The sequence below is a fragment of the Thermobia domestica genome, chromosome 15, assembly GCF_964235325.1.
Source record: "Thermobia domestica chromosome 15, izTheDome1.hap1.1, whole genome shotgun sequence".
NCBI classification, from domain to species: domain Eukaryota; kingdom Metazoa; phylum Arthropoda; class Insecta; order Zygentoma; family Lepismatidae; genus Thermobia; species Thermobia domestica.
In genome coordinates this window covers 463986-483945 of record NC_137468.1, presented here as the reverse complement: position 1 = coordinate 483945, position 19960 = coordinate 463986, and the positions used below count along the sequence as shown (strand labels likewise).

At 34.6% G+C, this 19960-nt stretch overlaps 1 protein-coding gene across 1 annotated transcript in view; it reads right to left on the bottom strand.

The window, feature by feature from the left end:
- Positions 1-19960, bottom strand: part of LOC145672021 (type-1 angiotensin II receptor-associated protein) — a 42899-nt gene that overhangs the window by 20926 nt on the left and 2013 nt on the right. Inside the window, exons 2-4 of the mRNA XM_081741209.1 lie at positions 17743-17871; positions 4056-4090; positions 88-199 (exon numbers count right to left, since the gene is read on the bottom strand). Of these exons, the coding sequence (XP_081597335.1) occupies positions 88-199; positions 4056-4090; positions 17743-17778 (183 nt within the window). The 5' untranslated portion in view covers positions 17779-17871. The remainder of the gene's footprint in view (positions 1-87; positions 200-4055; positions 4091-17742; positions 17872-19960) is intronic.

The window sequence follows — 19960 nt, the reverse complement described above, 5'->3', positions numbered from 1 at the left end:
ACGAAACATTAAGAATTAAGTCACCTTCGGAAGTGACTCTACTATGTGTTACTATTACCAAATGAGTTTAAATCACTTCTGCCTTACCATTTGGACTGGTTCTTCAGACTCTTTGTGTAATATTCCCCAGAAGATAATAAAGAAGAAGATTAAATTGTAGTAGGTATACGAAGCTGGACTCCAATATCCTTGAACTCCCCTGGAACAAAACAAAAACACTTATCAGCAAATATTAACAACTAATTTCGTTATTTCCAACATTGAATGACTGACTGAACAAGGATATGTTATTTCACAGTTATAGCTACTTTAACAATGTGCATATTATATTAAAAAGCCAGATGAAAATATCCTATTCACTGATATATTTCTACTCTTCTATTCTAAACAAAGGCTTATTCTCAAAGGTTTAAAACATTTTGCATAGTTCGAACTACTTTCTGGGAAGTAGCTGGCAAATGACTTCTACCAATTAACGTCAAAGCTCTTCTCCCTTTGGGTTAAAATCGTGGTTAATCGAAAACTTTAATTCTTTACTTGTTCTAATAATAAAAAGCAAAGCATGCTCTTATTTACTTTCATCATTATCCATTTTGAAATAATTAAATCGTCACAATAGTTTTAGCCTTCATGCTAGGGACATGTGGTTGTTTGAAGCTATGAAACTATTTGTTAAACTAGGATTAGATACCCTATTATTTTTCTATTAATTTGACTCTATACTATTAGGAATTAGCACAGACTGGCATGATTTTGTGTCGTAAAGAGGATTTAAACAAGTTCCATTTCGTTACTTGATTTAACAGGACGCACATTAAATACTTAGTAAAACTATTAATTTTGTAACCCATCTCCCAATGGATTTCTGACGTAGTAAACACTCTTTACAAGCTCTGATCACAGACTGTTCAATACACATAAATTGTTTCCTCTTAGAAGCTCTAGATTATAGTCCCGATGGTATGGAGAAAGTTGAAAAATCCTTTTTAAGAGTTTTACGGGAGAAGGATTCAAAATTTGTGAAAACTATTGTAAATTCATATAGGGACTTTGTTTCCGAATGTGAAGAAGAACCTTAAATTATTAAGTGATGAGTGGAAAACTAATTAAGTAGACTGCGTTTGTAAGATCTTTTCTGTACGGTTTCGAAAACTTATTATGGCCTCGATCATTAGTTTAAATCATTCACATGAAGATCGAATTACTTTATAAACACTCTTGTATTTTCAATGCAAGAGCTTATACAGCACCAAAAAAATCTTTATGAATGAAGTGACAATTTAACATTATCATCATGAGAGACCTGTAGACACTAAGAAAACATGGCATTCTACTGTTATGTATTTCGAACTCAAAGAAGACATCAAAATTTGTCTGATTTTATTGTTGGATATTCAAATTTTCCATGAAGGTAATATTAACATTCAAGTTTAGTCATACGGCTGCCTTTCAAGTAAGTTCAACCACGATGACTTGATTGAATTTAAAAATAAACTTAAAATTTCTTTAAGATAAACTGTTGTCAATGCAACATTGCATTAGCTTGTAAATTCCTGTTATTTGAGTGTGTCACACATCAAGTCACTGCTTTCCAAACAAAGTAGGACTTGTGGTACAGTCCATGCAGTCTGAGTGAATAAGCGCCGACTTCAAGAAACTGAATTGCCTATTCATGTAGTATTTACTGAAAAACGTCCTTTTATTTATTTAATTGTGTACGTTTCGGCAAATGGTTACTGCTATTCTCAGTACAGCTCATTCCAGGGAAACTACTTTTGCTTGACCAGCGTTGATTACCGTTTCCTGTGTCTATAACTTAATCCATCTCCAGCACTCTTTTAACTAAATTCTCCTTGTACCTTTATGACTTTTCTTTCTTTACACTAACCGGTACCTAGTAAGCTGGCGATTTTTAATTAATGAAATTTTGCTTTAAAATTCTCACCGATTTTTCACTTATATATCATTTCGTTTCACTGATAAACATAATCAGGTCCAAGAAATCTGAATAAATTTAAATTTTATGTAGAGAAAATTGGTATCACCGAATCTACAAATTTAAAATCTGTGTCCTATGCAACTTGTTAAATTAAGTAAAAAAATGTATTGCTGATTAGTGTAGTGACTAAAACATCGGCATTGCATACCAAGGACTTGCATTCAATTCTCGGACCAGACATGCATTTTTCACTTCTTCGATATTTCATAGACTATGAAGATTGTAATGATCAATGCCTTTTTAAAGAGTCCATTGCGTCTTTGATATGGTACTTTCTCCTAAACGTTAATTTAAAAACTCAAGAAAGAAAGGAAAAGGAAAATAATAACAAAAGAAAAAAGAAGCGCGAACTAACTGTCGTGAATTTTTACTGATTGAACTCAAGAACAATTTGCTCTAAAGTTCCGGTAAATTTTACGTCAAATATATCAGTATTCTTGTATCGCAATATAGTTAGCTTATGCACCTGGAGATCCGAGTTTAATTTACAGTAAGGTCGTGTATTTTTCATTGCAACCACTTTAAGAGTTAAAAATGGTGTCAAAATGGATTTGTGCTTGTTTTCTTCAGTTTAAAAAGATAATTATATCAAAATCACTCTATGAGATGTCCAATGAGTGAAAAATGCACCACCAGACCAAGAACAGAACACGGATCTTTGGTTTACCGTTCCGATGCGTTAACCACTATGCTACCCATTTCACTCGCTGAACAGCCCTACATTCCATCACTATTGAAATTTGTGCACTGTTTAAAATCCGGAGCGCTTTGCTCTGAACTTCCGGTAAATTTGTAGATCAAATACCAGAGTTCTCTTGTGGTTAGATGGACCTTCGGGATTCGAGTTTTATTCTCGGTGGGAGCTCACATAAGCCTGTACGTCCACAACTTATCTATTGAAAGGAAATGTTAAACTGCAAACCGATTAACCAACTTCGATAGCATTCAGCGGCATGATGATACAGCTTACAGCACGCAAATTTAACAACAATTTTTCTTATTGAACTTCAGAAACAAATTTCAGAAACCTAAATTCCTTTATGGTTTACACGACAGAAACAGAACGGAAAAAACTTAATTCATTTTCAACATCTTTTCATTCCTTCTCACTGACTGATATGTGTTCTTTAAATCTCTTCCTGAATTTGAAGTCAGTGGAAACTTTTTTTTTTTTTTTAACGACTGACCTATTCTACAGTGTGTTCGTATAGTTGTGCAACCCAATGTGTGATTGCGTATATCTTTTGAACCAAGAACGACAAATGTAAGCGTGTTCTATGTAGAGATTTTCGAGATCATAACCAATGTTGAAATTTGTAACGTTTTTGTGTAGTAACGAAAGAAAGAGTGTAAAATAAAAAATATACAAAAATATTCAATATAAAATATTCAATGAGTGTAAAATATTCAATATTCAGTTGCAGAAAACTGATTTCTTGCGGGTAAATCCCTGTGAATATGCGCCGTATGCATCAACATTTATCTATTGGTGCAAAAACGTGACAAAGTTGATGCAGTGTTGGCATGTATTTACGGCAAGTCCGTAAAACGGTGCTTTAATGCAAACATTTGCGATAAAAAAAATTAACATCTTTTGTAGTTTATAGACAATTCATATTCTACGCTTTTCTTTCTTCACAATTACTCCTACATTTGCACCACTGGTGATTAATATAAATTTAACTGAGGTCAAGGTCTCTATTATCTACAGTGCTTCGGATAATGTAAAATTTAGTGTATACGACCGTACGACAGTGAAGTGCCATGCTTTTTTGTGATGTGGGAAAAGATAATAATAATAATAATAATAATAATAATATCATTACATGTTAGTCGTTCATTCCTTATATGAAATACGTTTTAGACGTGCTATTTTCCACATGTAATTAAGCACCAGATCGAAGGGCATGCCATAAATCAAACTGGCTTACTTCAATAATTATAATTCAAATTCTATAGTATGGATTCTATCCTTGGCATTCAAAGAAATCGGATTTTCTCTTTTTAATCAGATATAATTAATTACATGAACAGAAAAATTAGAAATGGTACTTACCATGTTGAAAATATAAAATGCACCAGAAACACAATCTGAAAGAAAGATGGAAAAAATATGTGAAAATATTGTCTTCGAATGCCATGCATATTTAAATGATTTTCTCTTTTATTAGCCAAGTTCGGTGATAGTGGATGCCCCTTTCCTCAATCTGATAGGATCCATATTTAATAATGAAATACTAGCCTTCTATTCAGTTAACTCTTCGGGCTATGCCGCATTTACAAAATTCTCCAGGCTCCTGACTTTAGCCAACTGGATCCAGTTTCTATTTTGTATTCCTATTGTCTTACTATTTGTCCTTACTTAAGCATCCGTAATTATTAATTTATTCGGATCCATTCCAACGACTGGTTATCGACATCCTCAGTACTTGTCTTTTTAAGAAATTTGTACTTTTATTTATGCACTCATATTAATAGTAATATCTACTCTTCGAAGTACCACTATTATACACTACTCTGTTTACAGCAAAACACAACTGTTCATTTTTATTTCAATAAACGATTTGCAAGTTAATGCACTCATAATCTAATGCTTACATGGTTCGAATTACCGAAGGGAGGCTCTGATGCGTAATAGAATCCCTGGTTCGAATCCAACTCGCGTCAAGTGGACTTTGTGGTGGACAAACACTATGTGTGTGGGTTTTCTCCGTATTCTCTCACTTTCTTCATTCCACCATTTCATTTATTCTCATAATCACCGTCTCCAGCATAACCGCGGGACGTAAAACTGAGCGATTTTTTTATATTTCATTCTGAATTACCGAAATAACAGAATATAAGAAATGACTTCTGTTTTTATATTCTTCGATCTTCAGTGCCCGTTATACTTCCACTGACACTAACTCTACTAACAGCTAAACCTACAATTTAAAAAAAAAATCTTCTATCAAAACGTTCTGTATTTTACGTAAAGGCACTCAAATCAGTTCAAGATTGCTATTTCTTTATTACTCCCTGAATTATTTAAATACATGTCTTGGGCAATACTCACAGCAAAACATACTCAATTGCAAATTTAAGCAATAATGACGGCACACTGTGACGCTGTAGTATTCCATGCCCTGTAATAGCTTTCTTAGTTGTCAGTTTGTCCTGATAGGCATGGTCTTTTAAACCTATCTACAACAAGGAAGACCTTGTACATGCAAACTAGATTCACCTTTAAACAAACCAATGTTATTGATCTTACGCTTCACAAAGGGAGTAAATATCCAGTCAGACTACGAACTCTTATTCCGCACAGGGGCAAAAAGTAAATATAAGCAAGTAGCAAGATTGCGTAGCAAATTTCCTAATTCTTCTAAGGAAAAAGAAAAACAAATGTTGCTGGCTGTATTAAGCAGTTTTCTATCAGTCAAACGATATTAGAAACATGTCAATGAATTTACGAAAGCAAACCGTAAATATTATTCTGCTATAGCACTGTAACACAGTAGACAAAGTAGTAAGTCCCATATCAGCTAGTAAGTAATTATTACTTACAGATTGCTCTAATCGAAGCCTGTACTTTCGACACGTGATTCGAACGATAATTTACTTTATGTCTTCGCGGAGTGATTTAGAAACAGTTCCACTACTAAACTAACAACTAAGGTGTCCACTGTAAGAGAGAGAGTTTTCTCTTGTACAGAAGAATTTCAGACAAGACAAGCTAGAAACGGCCATACTAGTTGATGAACGGCCAAAAAGTTCACATTACAACTAGCAAATGTTCAGAAGCTGATGAGAACGATGCATCTCACACTACTGGTCACAAAAACACAGAAGGGCAAGGAACTAGAAATGAATTTTTGCGTCCTTCTAAAGTAGTATATAAAATGTTCATAGTTGCGTTAAAAGTGGGCGAAAGATAGGCCCATGGTGCTCAAAAAGATACAAGGCGTATATCAAAAACGTATTTTTATGCAGGGTTGACAACACTGATGAAGTTGGGCAGGAGCATAACTGTGGAATTCTGTGTAGTGTGTTACAGACGTAGAATCGTCCGAATGGAGTTGCGTACATATGAGTAGGAGTAAGGTGGAACAGCTGCCGTAATAGTAAAAAATGTGTAACACGATTTCTGAACAACGAAGGACAGAATGCAGCTGACATCCAGAATTGTGCACCATTTACGAATCTACAGTAATGAGTGAAGGGAGAGTCAGGCAATGGTCCAGGCGTTCAAATATTTATGGCGATGAGCGTAGTGGAACGCTTAGCGTTGAGAAGGATGATCTGGTGGAACACGTTAACGCGACAATGCGATCCAATTGCCAATGAGAGAGGTGGATGCCAAAATGCCGACAGACTCTTACAAAGAGCAAAGAATGAGAGCTGCACGTGATTAGGATGGGGATGATCTCTTTTCTCACATACTGACGGAGGATGAAACGACGATATTGTACACCACTGAAGAGTTGAAGCAGTAGTCAATGTAATGGTGGCACTCTGATTCTCCTAAAGCGAAGAAATTAAAACAAACATCATCTGTTCACAAAACCATGGCAATCGTGTTCTGGGACCAAAAGTGTGTGATTCTAGTGGAATTCTTGGAACCAGAACGAACACTTATACCATATGTATATTGCCAAACACTGAATAATCTGTGACGTGCCATCCAAAATCAGCGAAAGAATTCTTCTGATCAATTATTTGAGTTACTAATTCTTAGCACCTATCAGTAATTCAAAGAATTTAGTCTTTCTTTCAAAATCTTCAAAAACATTAAAAAAGTTGAAAACATATATAGCTCCATTTGAAATAAGATTAACTGAATTTAACAATTTCTATTACAATACTAACATGGAAGTATTTCTGAGACGATAAAAAAAATCTATATTTCAAGCTAATTTATCGATTGCTCTTTTTTAGAATGGTTTAAAAGTTTACATCGTGTTACATGATAGCTAATCACATACTGAAGTACGGTAGTTCAGTGGTAATAAACCAATTGTAGGCACATACTCATTCCAGTAATTAAACAAATAGCAGAAACTCCATATTAGAATCTGTTTTACATATACTTATTTCAAACTACATTTATTTTCTAAGTGACTAACTAGCAGGATGGATTGATTTAAATCAGTCTGATTTAAATCACTTGATTTTTTAAATAAAAATCGTTGATTTAAATCAAATTCCGAAATAAGTTAATTTAAAGGGAAAATAAGTAAAATACAGCCTCTGTTGTGTTATTTCAATTATGGAAGATAATCATAATACAATAAGCACAGTATGAAAACAAGTGTTTCATGCAGAGGATGATTAGGAAAAATCCCGTTTCGAACGGGTAACGGAGGAATTCTGCTTTCTTATCTTCGTAACATAAGGTTTTTAAATCGTTAACTATTCCAACGAGAAAATCACCATGGACATTTAAGACGAAAATTCTTTTGTGTGCGCGTCTGTTTGTTTGTTCCCAGATAATAGGGGCGTATTTATAAAGGAGTCCGATTCCCTCTCCGAAACAAATCTTTTTTAGATTTTATAACTTTAGACGAAATTTGCGTATTTTATGTGTATTTCATGCTGCAAGCTAGTTCCATTTTTTTTTATAGGTATGCCCCTGCCAAATATGAGTAACTTTTGTGAAAAAAAAAGTATCATGTTGATAAACGTCGCCGTACTTTTTCCTTAGTGTTTAAGAAACATTGTTTGGGATTAGAGATGCAAAATAGCCGACTTTTTTAAATTGTTTTTTTTTCACATAAAAAGCCGGCTTTTTAGGGAAAAAACGGAAATTTCGGCTTTTTTCATTTTCATGATTTTTCTATCTAAATAGCTTTCTTATAGTATACTCTATAGTTAACAAGGTTTCACGACCTAAATGCCATATTTCCCTATAGAATTCACCATCATGATGGATGGAGCATCTGTCATGAATTAAACATTAAGTACGTAGTATTTGAGAGCAATTTTAGAGGCTATATAACTTTATTTTAACTTCTGAGTTATCGACATTTTTTCTTCTTTAGATCATTTCATTTTTAGTTATTCGTATTTAATTTCTTAGAGCTTAGTACTCTAGTTTCTAGCATATAGTTAAACTTTTGTTTTTCAGTATATCCGTCAGAGCATACTTTCACATTTCTGTTATACTGTAGCTGTGTAATGATGTAGCAATAATCTTCCGGATGCAACCTTGAATACAATTTTATACACATAATCTGTGCGGATTTAGAAAAGTGTTTTGGGTTTTTTTCTTATTAATGGTTAGTTTTTTAAAAATGCCTGATTTTCATTTGAGGGAAGCTTGAAGTTTATGAGTAAAGATATAAATAAATTTCGTTTGTTTTAGAACTTCCGTAATTTCGGAGAACAGGCTTCAGTCCGAAAGACACCCCCACCCTAACCCCTTTCTTAAATCCGTCATTGCTGGTAATTAGTAATAACAACAATTTAAAACATAAGAAATGAAATCAGCTAGGAATCACAGTACACGCACTATCTCTACATTCACAGATGGAATTAAGAACTTTTGTCGGAATGGTCGAATGCGGGACTGAATCCCGGATTTCCCAACAGAAGCGGAAAAGCTAACTACTCACTCATGTTTGTTGTGCTTGACTTAAATGTATTTCGTAGCTTTTCCTTTCTTTTTTTAAAGGGAAAGTTCCGTAATGACATGTTGAATTCTTGTTAAAAATTCAGAAACCTTCAGGACTGGGTAAACCGTGATGGTGGTTATATATTCCAGAACCTTGAAAACCAAACGCTCAGGTGAACAGTATTACGCATATGATCCATGAACAGAAAATTCAGTACTTTCCTGACTCTAAACAAGCTTAAGGAACAGTCAGTGCATTACAGAATTTGGGACTTCACCGGATTTTGCAGGTTCGAATTACCTGATAGGTTGTAACAATTATTATGTATGTAATAAATGAATAGAAAATACATGTTCAACATTTCTGTCCCATTTCAAAGAAGTTTCTGTAGGGGTAGCAAAGGCGGAAGCAAGAGGTGCACTAACAAATTAGGTGATTTTTGAGCGTCCCATACAAAGATTGCATTTTTTTCAGTCTTTTAAAGTAATACGTTGAATTGTAATAAAACAATGATTATTTTTCATTGTTACTCTAGTACGAATGTTTATGAAAGTCTCGGAAGTCAGACATAATCAACTTATAGGCTATAACAGATTGACGAGAAATGATATTTATTTATTTATTTAACAATCACCAGATGCAGCTCAGAGGCTATTTTATACTGGATATCTAACAACAACATGGAAAGGATTTGGGAATGTATCGGCCAGGGTCTGTTTTACTAGGTACCATCCCAGCATTTGCCTGGTAGGACTGAGGGAAACACTGGAAAACCCCAGTCAGGATGGTCGGCAGCGGCGGAACCCATGACCTCTCGAATGCGAAGCCAACATTGTACAACTTGAGCCACTTGATATACGTAATGAACAAAGAGAAGAACATGTTATTTTTGAGAAGGTTACGGCGTCGAAACTTAAATTTGTATTGTGCGTTTGTTCAGCAAATATATTATTATCTTCCTGATGTATTATTTGTTTGAACTCTCACACATAGTACAATAAATTCTGTATGTCATGTAACAGTTTTTCCTTGTTTTTGTATTTTTAATTCACAATAAAAAAATATTGCTTATAATGCATATAAAAGTTAAAACTTAACTGCAACTTCTTATATACATGGATTATTTTTTTGGGATTCATAATAAAAATGTGTTAAGAATTAAAATTGTTTGAAATATGTTTTCGAAATTCATGTTTATTTTCGAGGTTTTGTATTATTATCTGCATCCACTCGTACTTAAATGAGTTTTTGTATTGTAGAGAAGCGAAACAAAACCTGCTTTATCAATTTAGAGCAGAATTTTAAAAAAAGCCCAAAATTTCCCAAGCAAAAAAGCAAAGCAGAAAAACCGAGCCCCCTTCAAAAAAAAAAAAAAAAAAAAAATTTTTTTTCGAACCCTTGCATTTCTATTCGGGATTGAAATAAGTTAACGACTGGCAATCAATTCAAAATTCAAGCCCAATACTTTCACTTAAATGGCATAATTAACATTTAATATTAACTCCTAATGTTTTATCTTCAGTTCGTGACTTGTATTACGCGAGAAGAAAGATTTGATTTAAATCAAAAAAATCGATTTAAGTAAAAAAATCAACAAAAATTTTTTTTTTTTTTTAAAATCATGATCTTTTTCCCACCCTGCTAACTAGTGTACTATTCTAACTCAATAATAAACTACTATGTTCTATTTACAGACTAATAATACCGAAATTTACGGGCAGCTTGTTAAAAATTCTTTCTTCTTTATCCACACACCCGATGTATATACTGGAAGCAGCCATCTAAGATGTCGCTTTGGAGTCACTTTGTATCCAGATTGATGAATTTTGTCATTTTTGATAAACCAATTTTTCGTAGAATAAGAGTCCGTTTGGAAATCAAAATTAATGTCTGTTTCCACATAGGAACAATATATGAATAAGATCTTAATGTCTTATACTTATGCCTTTGAGCTTAAATGAGACGCAAATTCGAAAATTTATTGATAGAGTCGACGTACAGATGACACCACTGTAAAAGAATTGGAGTAATAAGTAGGGCTCGGATTTCTATGTCCTAAAAGTTTTGAAAATGGAAAAATATCACAGATACATATATTTAAGAATAGGAATTTATGGAGAAGTTTGCGAACTTATTTTGTTAAGAATCATCTTATCTTTAAACCCCGAAGAATTGATCACAGCACATGCTGAACCCCATAAACAGAAAAGTTGAAAAATCCCATTGCTGCGGGATTTATCCCTAAACATGGCAACATTGACACAGAAAAATTGGAGTAATTAATATAACACTGGTTCTTGGGATTCCTGGTTCGATGCCAGCTGAGCCAAATGAGCTTTAAGGTGGACAAACATTATACGCGTGGGTTTCCTCGGGGTTCTCCCGTTTCCACCCACTTTCTTCATTCTTGTCATCACAGTTTTTTACAGCCTACACGGCATAACCGTGGGACACAAAACTAAAAGACTTCATTTCATAAATACAATATTATATTATATGCGTTTCGGAGAGAAGAGGACGCTTCTAGCCATTATCGTTCGTAGAAAGGGCAATTGGATTGGACACATCTTGCGAAGAAATTGTCTTCTTCATACCGCCATAGAAGGAAAGATGGAAGGAAAACGAGGAATAGGAAGAAGATTTGAAAAATAGAAGAAAATATTGGGAGTTAAAAGAGGAAGCTGAAAATCGAGAAACATGGAAGAAATTTCCAGGCCCAAATTCAAAATAAGGAAAGAAAAAAAACTCGTGAGTTCCAGGACCTGCCAAAAGGAATAATAATAATAATAATAATAATAATAATAATAATAATAATAATAATAATAATAATAATAATAATAATAATGCGCTTCGGGGAGGAAGTACAAATTTACAGCTATATGGGTGGATATATAGCAATATAGAAGAAAGCGACTATACTTTAGGTATCACTGCAAAGAAGGAGAAAGAAAGATAAAAGCAGATGCATTGAATTCTCTTTTCAAAGTGGTTGCCCGGTAATGAAGCGTTGCTCCTTATACATTGTACAGTAGTTCTTCAAGTGCTGTTATGGAAGATAAAACATTTCAAAAAAAAGGAAGTTCCGTATAGTCTCATTGGCAATATTGGTAATTGTCGGCAAAAACGAAATTAGCCTAAAATATGAATATTTTTTTTTATCACTTAGGGTTGAAATATAATCTAAATCTAAAAATGATTCATATGCCTTTAAAAAAGCAATAAATTCCATACTATAGCTGTAACAAAACTCAAAAATGTTTTAGTATTTAATTAGAGATGTAGAATGATTCCAGGATAAAAATATGACAAGACACAGAAATCCGACCTTCAGCAATAAATAATGGTTAGAGATCTTTGCAGATATAAAACGTCAGGGGAGAACCTATTATTTATTCTGTAACAATTATGATTTTAAAAAATGGTTTCTAACATAGTAATTGTAAACACGTTCTTTCTGATTATGTAAACTCTACAGTCAGGGCTGGATCCAGGATTGTCTGAGGGGGTGGGGGTGCACCAATAACTACCAAAATAACCAATCATACTGAAACTGTTCAAAGTAACATGTAACAATGTTCTTTATCTTTACCCCTGAAATACTGATACATAGAACTGAGGAAAGTATTTTAAAGAGGGTCGCAAGTGTTATTCAGGAAAAAAATATTGTTCTCTCCTCCTGGCTTCGGTTTCCTTTCCTACTTGACAAATGCTATATTATTTTGCTTGGTGAATCCTTTTCCTTTAACCTTTTGGAAACCCTTTTCCTTAGACTTTTGCAAAGCTCTGTATTCTTTTAAGCCCCAAACGGAAACATGATGGCATAAAGTTTCGGAAAGTGTTGGTATTTTCACTCCTAGCCTCTCATTTTAGATAATGTATATTTACAACGAAGTAGCTTTACACCCCCCTAAATCCGGCCCTGCCTACAGTAGATATTAATACAATTCAAAGTTGACAGTTGAAAGGGTTTGTGTTTAGCGTTAACTACGGAAAATAGATTACAATAAAATACGTGCAGTAGAAGTTAAAGTAAGTACAGATATCACGTGAAAATGTTTGGTTTGTATGGCGTGATATTTTCTCAATTAATAAAACCAACCGCTTCTCGCTATCTTTTACAGATTTCATTCTATGACGACCCTCTTAGAGCTGAAAGTTGATTTCTGTTGAATATGAGATTTAGAAAAAAGATTCTTAGAACCGATTATTTCATAGTTATTGCTCTATGTAGATCAATATTGAAAGTGGATTTCTATTACTTCCAGTTTTAGTAGATTAGTTTGTTAGTTAGATTTGAGTTTAGATTCCCTTTCAGCAGTGAGACTATATGAGACAAGGGCCTACAGCTCAACGTGGAATTCGAACCACATGAGCTGCTGCCGTGAATCCAACCCGGGTGACCACCTCAAAGGCGCATACGCTATCCACATCATGAGGAAGCTCCAGTTTCAATACAGATTTAAGGATGGAGATGAAATATATTGTCTTCTATAACGATCAATGTTAAAATCGAAAATAGTTGATTTCTTCCATTTCCGGTTTCAATATCAATTAAATCGACTCCAAACTTTTGACTCTATATGTTGGCCAAAATTCATCAAATAGTTCTTGAGAATAATTTAATAAAAAAGGCGCGTTTACTTTAGGTCATCTCAAATGAAATTACCAAGTTGATAATACTGTCAAAAGTTAGCGTGGACTAAAAGCACACACAGAACAAGCCGAGGTAACCGAATTCAGAAGCTCCCGGCGTGGAACACAGCTTCAGTTATCGTTCCTGGCCACCTTGCGATGGGCTACTTGTAACCGAATTTCATTCAGATCCAGCCAGTAGTTACCGGGAAATAAAGTACCACATAAAAGAAGAGCTAAGCCTGTCCTGGTGGAGACCAGCTACAAAATATAGCAATTTTTATTCCCTAGACCATGAGCTATTTGCTTACCAAATTTGGTCCAGATCCGGTCATTACTTACCGTCAAATAAAGTACAACATACTAGACGAGCCTGGCAACCAAATATTGCTATCTTTATTCCTACTTTCCCACCGAATCTGACCAGCAATTTAGCAATCTAGCCCCCCTTCCCCCACACAGCCTGAAGTGAAACCATAAGCTTCCGTATGTTTATGCCGGGAGCTAAAAACACCAAATGGTGAATACTGTTGGAGAGACATCATCGCTGCATTGGCGGGAAACCAAATTCCGCTCCCGCTGGCTGAACTTTTAGTCTGCCATTTGTTGATTGGTTTTACTTGATATGTTCTCTAAGACTAATCTTGGTATACATTGCTACGGTAACTGCCGAAATTTTCCATGGAAATCCCATCTTCATCAGCGGTATTTTCTTAAAGCATCTACAGCTAACTCACTCCATCGTTGTATCAAAACAAAAAAGCGTAATCTAGTACTAAAAATACCTTATGTTATCTGTAACGAAAGTTAGATACTCTAAATTTTGAAGGCGCGGTGGCTCAGTGGTAGAGCGCTCACCTCTGGTGCTTGGGGTCCCGGGTTCGATCCCAGCCCCCGCCAAGTGAACTTTGTGGTGGACAAACGCCGTGCTCGTGGGTTTTCTCGGGGTTCTCCCGTTTCCTCCCACTTTCTTCATTCCACCATTTCACTCATCTCTCATCATCACCGTCTCCTTTAGCCTAACCGGCATAACCGTGGGACGTAAAACTCAGAGATTTCATTTCATTTCATTTCTAAATTTTGAAGTTCTCAAAACCACTCTGAAACTTCTCTTGATATTACTCAAAATTTTCCCGAATGGTGCAGATGTACTATACGAATGCCATTTGAAAATTACACAGAGTGCTTATCTTCTACTTGTAAATAATGTGATGTATCCAAAACATTTTTTACTGCTTTTGGTTTGTTGTAAGTATTCGCAAACTAATACTTTATTCTTTCATTTTTCACACGAGACAATACTTTCACTAGTTATTTTACATAAAGCATCTGAGCTGTGTCCTTCTTCCCATCTTCTACCTGAGTAAAATATGCATGAAATGCTAAACTCCGGATTTCGTTTTCGCCAGCTTAGAATGGGCAAAATTACAGACAGTTCCTCGATCTTTTTTCAATGAAATCAATAGATTCAAGTGCAAAGGTTTATGTAATGTTACAAATATTGACTCGGATATTTACACAAACAATATCAAGCATACGATAGAAACGTGGATAGCCTCGTTGTATTCAAGGAGTACGTCAATAAGTACCATTTTGTCAAGAATAGCATCAGCTACAGGGCGTGACAACCATCAGCAAATACACACATGGTAAGTACAATCCTTATATATTAATAATCATAAAATACAACAAATGAAACGTCGGTACTCTCCGACTATAGCAGTATACATGTGTATCACCAAATACATAAATGAAAATAAAGTGTACAATCCGCTGTAGTTACAGTAAGCAAACAGCTCTTGTCAATGCATTCTTATAACGTAAACAAAGGCCAACAAGTAGACTTGGCAACTCCTCAACTCTGAACATAGTACAGGGTCAACACTTTACTACATATAAGAAACAAAGTGAGTGGAGATGTTACTTGCCCAGGTCATCAGGTATAATAATTACTCTTCCCTAGAGATTACGCTATTCACACCGTATCAAACTGAATAAATGAAATTACAAGTAACGGAAGTTTAAGTAGTGTAAGTTATGAAACTAGAAAACTATTCTTTAGTTGTATTTGTTTAAACAGTATTGCAAAAGATTAGTGATAAACAAGTTGATTCATAATCTTTTTACGACGATTACAGACAATATATATGGTGCCTTCCATTTCAATTCGGGCAGAGTATGTATCATCACATCTCAGATATTGTTGAAACTTTTTTTGTTTTTAATATATATAGAAACTAGACGTGTTTCTAAGCGACCCGTATTTTTTGTTTTGTCGAAAAAAAATTCCCGCCAAGTAATGGGCCATCAAATACGGGGAGTACAATTTATACATTGTAAGAAAACATGGAAAATGGTCAACTTCGGAGCTCCATCATTCAGCAATGGAGCCACGTAGAGTTATAATGGTTGTTGTGGTATGTACAAAGGAATATAAATAAACTATATTTTATTATAGTTTGGTTTGCACCTGCGTATCTTTTTCTACATAAATTAACAAACCAACATCCGTTTATCTGAAAAGTCGAAGTTCGCGATTTTTTTTGAGCACTTCCGGTTTGAATTTTATTATTCTGTTTTCAAGGTTGGCAAGACCTAGTTACCCGCTTTCCGAAAAAAAAAAAAAAAAAAATGTATCGTTTCTGTGTGTAACAATTTTGTCCAAAAAAAAAAAAAAAAAAAAAAAAAATCGAGAAATTGTCAAATTTTTAAAAATCGCTATTTTTGGGCGCCATTTTTTCAAAAACGCCATTTTTTAAATTCTGTCAGATGGTTCAACTTTACATGAATAATAAACACACCAAATACCATTCTCGACCAATGCTTCATGAATTAACTATAGCTTTTTGAGTTAGCGAAGTTTTGTTGATTTTGATGTCACAGTTGGCAACACTGGAAACAAAAAAACTGCAACAATTTGATGATGTTTGTGGTTCACATTCATTAAATAAAGGTAAGAAACGTTTCTTTAAGTACCTTTTAGTTTTTTCCTTTTTTAAAGAGGCGGTCTTAATTTCTGAAATGCGCACAGCCTTTTTTTTTTCTTTTTTCAAAGCAGAGGGCCTCCGTTGGTTTTTTTATTGCAGGCAACGGATAGACTCGATACGTTACTGCATGGTGATTGGTCGTACGAGGGCCACCACCACGTCCCAGCTGACTATGGCAAGCCGCAAATGCAATTTTGGAAGCACACCACGGCAAAAATTTCCAGTATATAGAACGTAAATATTCCAGTGCAAGAAACTTCTTTTTTTTTTTATTATTATTATTTTTTTTTTAAACTTATGCTTTATACGTGCGTGATTTAAACTCTGCTCTTCAATCGAAGTTGTCATAAATGACCAAGTTCGTCTTGTCCCACTTATAGTCAACTCAACAACGAAATAAAGAATATTGCAACTCTTTCCGTCAATCACAAAACACATGATCGACAAAGCCCGATTGATTTATTAATTTATGTAGAAAAAGATACGCATGTGCAAACCAAACTATAATAAAGTATAGTTTATTTATATTCCTATGTACACTCATGTCCAAAATGATTGTCGCATATCTATAACTGTTTTCTTGTGAGAATATAATTTGATAATGATTTTGCAGGGTACTTTTAACACTGATACTAAGTTTATAATCGGGAAATATATATTTGTGGTAAATTTCATAAGAAAAGAATTATAATGATTTTGGAAACAAGACCTGATAGAATACAGGCCTGATAATTGGAAACAGGGCCTGATAGAATAGTTAAAAAAAAATATAAATACGAAAATTAGAATGAGTAAAACAAAATTTTGCTAAATGGACAATAAAGTTTTATTTTCGTTTTATTGTTCTTATTTACTGCTCTTTTGACATGAAATTTGCCACATACATGTTTTTGCCAATTACACACATACTAACATTGTAAGAAATACCGGGCGAATTCGTTATCAAATTATATTCCTACAAAAACATGTTTATAGACATGCGACAATAATTTTGGACATAAGTGTACATACCACAACAAGCATTATAACTCCACGTGGCTACATTGCTGAATGACGGAGCTCCGAAGTTGACCATTTTCCATGTTTTGTTACAATGCATAAATTGTACTCCCTGTATTTGATGGCCCATTACTTGGCGGGATTTTTTTTTCTTCGACAAAACAAAAAAATACGGGTCGCTTAAAAACACGTCTAGTTTCTATAAGATAAAAAAAGTTTCAGCAATATCTGAGATGGTGATGGTACAATTTTATTTTTTGCTGTCTGAGTAAAAATGGAAGGTAGCATTTCAATTCAGGCAGAGCATGTATCATCACCAGGAAAAGGAAGAAGATTTATTCAAGAAAATTTATGGAAATGGAAGAAAAAAAAAACTAAACATATTTTGCAATCAAATTTCAGAAATGCAAACCGAAGAGGAAAGAAATAGTAAGATATTCATCAATTAACTTAGACATATGTTTTATCATTAGATATATGTATGACACAAAATGTCCACCATAATGATATTCTAGTTATACAAGATACTAACCTTTAGTGGTAACGCAGAAACATTACTGAATTCCATCGCACGAGAATATGTTGTTGCTCTTTGGATTTTGGTGCCTTCTGTCCTTAATACTTACAGTCACAAGCCTTGTTGAATCGCCTTCACCACATCCTGCAACATATGACACAAATTACATATTACAGAATACAAGTACAGATCCTTATCAATTTAATGGAAACATCCGCGACAACTGCAACTTACTAGCTTAATATGGCGTTGGACCATCTTTCACCCATCAGAAATTCTGATGCGACGTGGAATGGTACCAAGTGTGATGTTACACCATTACACGCGCAGTGCATTACTTAGTTCCGTGAGAGATGGCGGCGGCACTGAACAGTTTAGCATTACGTGAAAATGATATAATGTATCTTTTGACTAGATAAACCACACCAAATTTAGATGCAAACACGAATAAGCAGAGCTATTGAAACTGTTGCAGGAATACAGGACAGGTTCGATTATAAATGTTTTAGTAAATGGTTAGGAACTCTCAATAAGAGAAAGAACAGTTATTATTTTTAATTACTAATAGATGCTATAGAGTACATTTTCATATATATATAACCCGGTACTTGTTCTTTCCTTTATGACTTCACCTCCTTTTATGTTTGAGCCGAGAGGAAGGCTTTTTATTGTCATTCTTTCGGTAAGAAAATGAGTATTGAAGTTATGATTCTTATATTACAGGAAACAAATTATTCATTCGGTCATTCTTCTTCGGGGGCCATCTTTTTTAATAACAAGTTCTCAAACATGGTCGCTTACTCTGAGGGAAGAACATAGACTGAAAGTATTTGAGAACAAGATGCTGAGACGAATACTCGAACCCAAGAGGAACGGGAATGGGGAATGGCGGAAACTTCATAACGAGGAACTACATAACTTATACGGTTTACTAAACAATGTTAGGGTCATCAAGTCTAGGAGGCTTTGATGGGCAGGTCAAGTAGCTAGAATGGAAGAAAGTAGAAAGACTTTCAAAGTCTTGACTGGAAGACCAACCGGAAAACGACCATTAGGAAGACCTAGGCGGAGATGGGAGGACAATATTAAAATGGATCTAACAGAAATAGAAATAGAAAATGGAACCAACTGTTTAAGGAGAGAAGTCAGTGGAAAGCTTTTGTGAACGTGGCATTGAACCTCCGGGTTCCATAAGCCATAGAGTTAGTTAAGGATTTTTTATACCGAGTTACATCTGGTTAAATTGAAAGGTTCACGAATACATATTTTTGTTATAGATTTTGAACCCCTCTCCCCTTAGGATATGCATTTTATTGAAAATGGCGGCATAAAACATCGGCTTGAGTAAAGTCCGTAACTACTCTAAAACATTCATTCCAAACGGTTCAGAAAACGCTTGTTTTTCTGTGATGAAACATATAACGTCGATGTTATTGTTATATACAGTATTGAAAATAACAGAAATTGTTTCTCTCCCTTAGAATCAAGAATTTCCAAAACGCTGGAGCACGTGGTCAATATGTAAGGAGGTTATATACGAAGTATTATTTTCCGACACTTTATCTTTAGGAATTAATTTCAAATTTCCTGTTTCACCTCTTCAGGATATTGAAAGTGATATAAATATTGGCTCGATCCATGTGCTAGCTATATTCAAAATTTCAAACAGTTCAGCCATTTTCTCATGATAATGAGATAGGCAACGTCAAATTTTAAAATGGAGGGGAAAAATTTCACTCCGTTCCGCCTAAGAAGCGTAATTTTAAAACCGCTGGCACATGTATCCGACTATAAATACCAAGTTTCATTTTCTTAACTTGAGAGGCTCCTGAGCATGATCGCCTGCAGCGGATAGTTACAAGGGTGTCATGAAATGAAACCCTCCAGTTTAACGTCTCACGATTAGGCTAAGGGAGACGGATTAAGCTAAGTGAATGACGATGGATTGAGAATGTGGAAGGAGACCCCGAGGAAATCTATGGACACGATGTTCTCCATGCAGTCCATGTAATTGATTGAGGGCAGGAGTGCAGTTGGGTGAAGGCGCGTCAGCGATGGTGTATACGCATAAATGAGGAAAGTGTATTTGAAATGTCAAATGCCGTGTGCTGTTGGTAGTATTTTAGACATTAGGTTGTAACGACAAAATCAGTTCCTCTTATTTAAAAATGGCAGTTCATGTGATAATTCGACCTTCACTTTTATAAGAACGTATGTTGGTGAAGAAGATTTA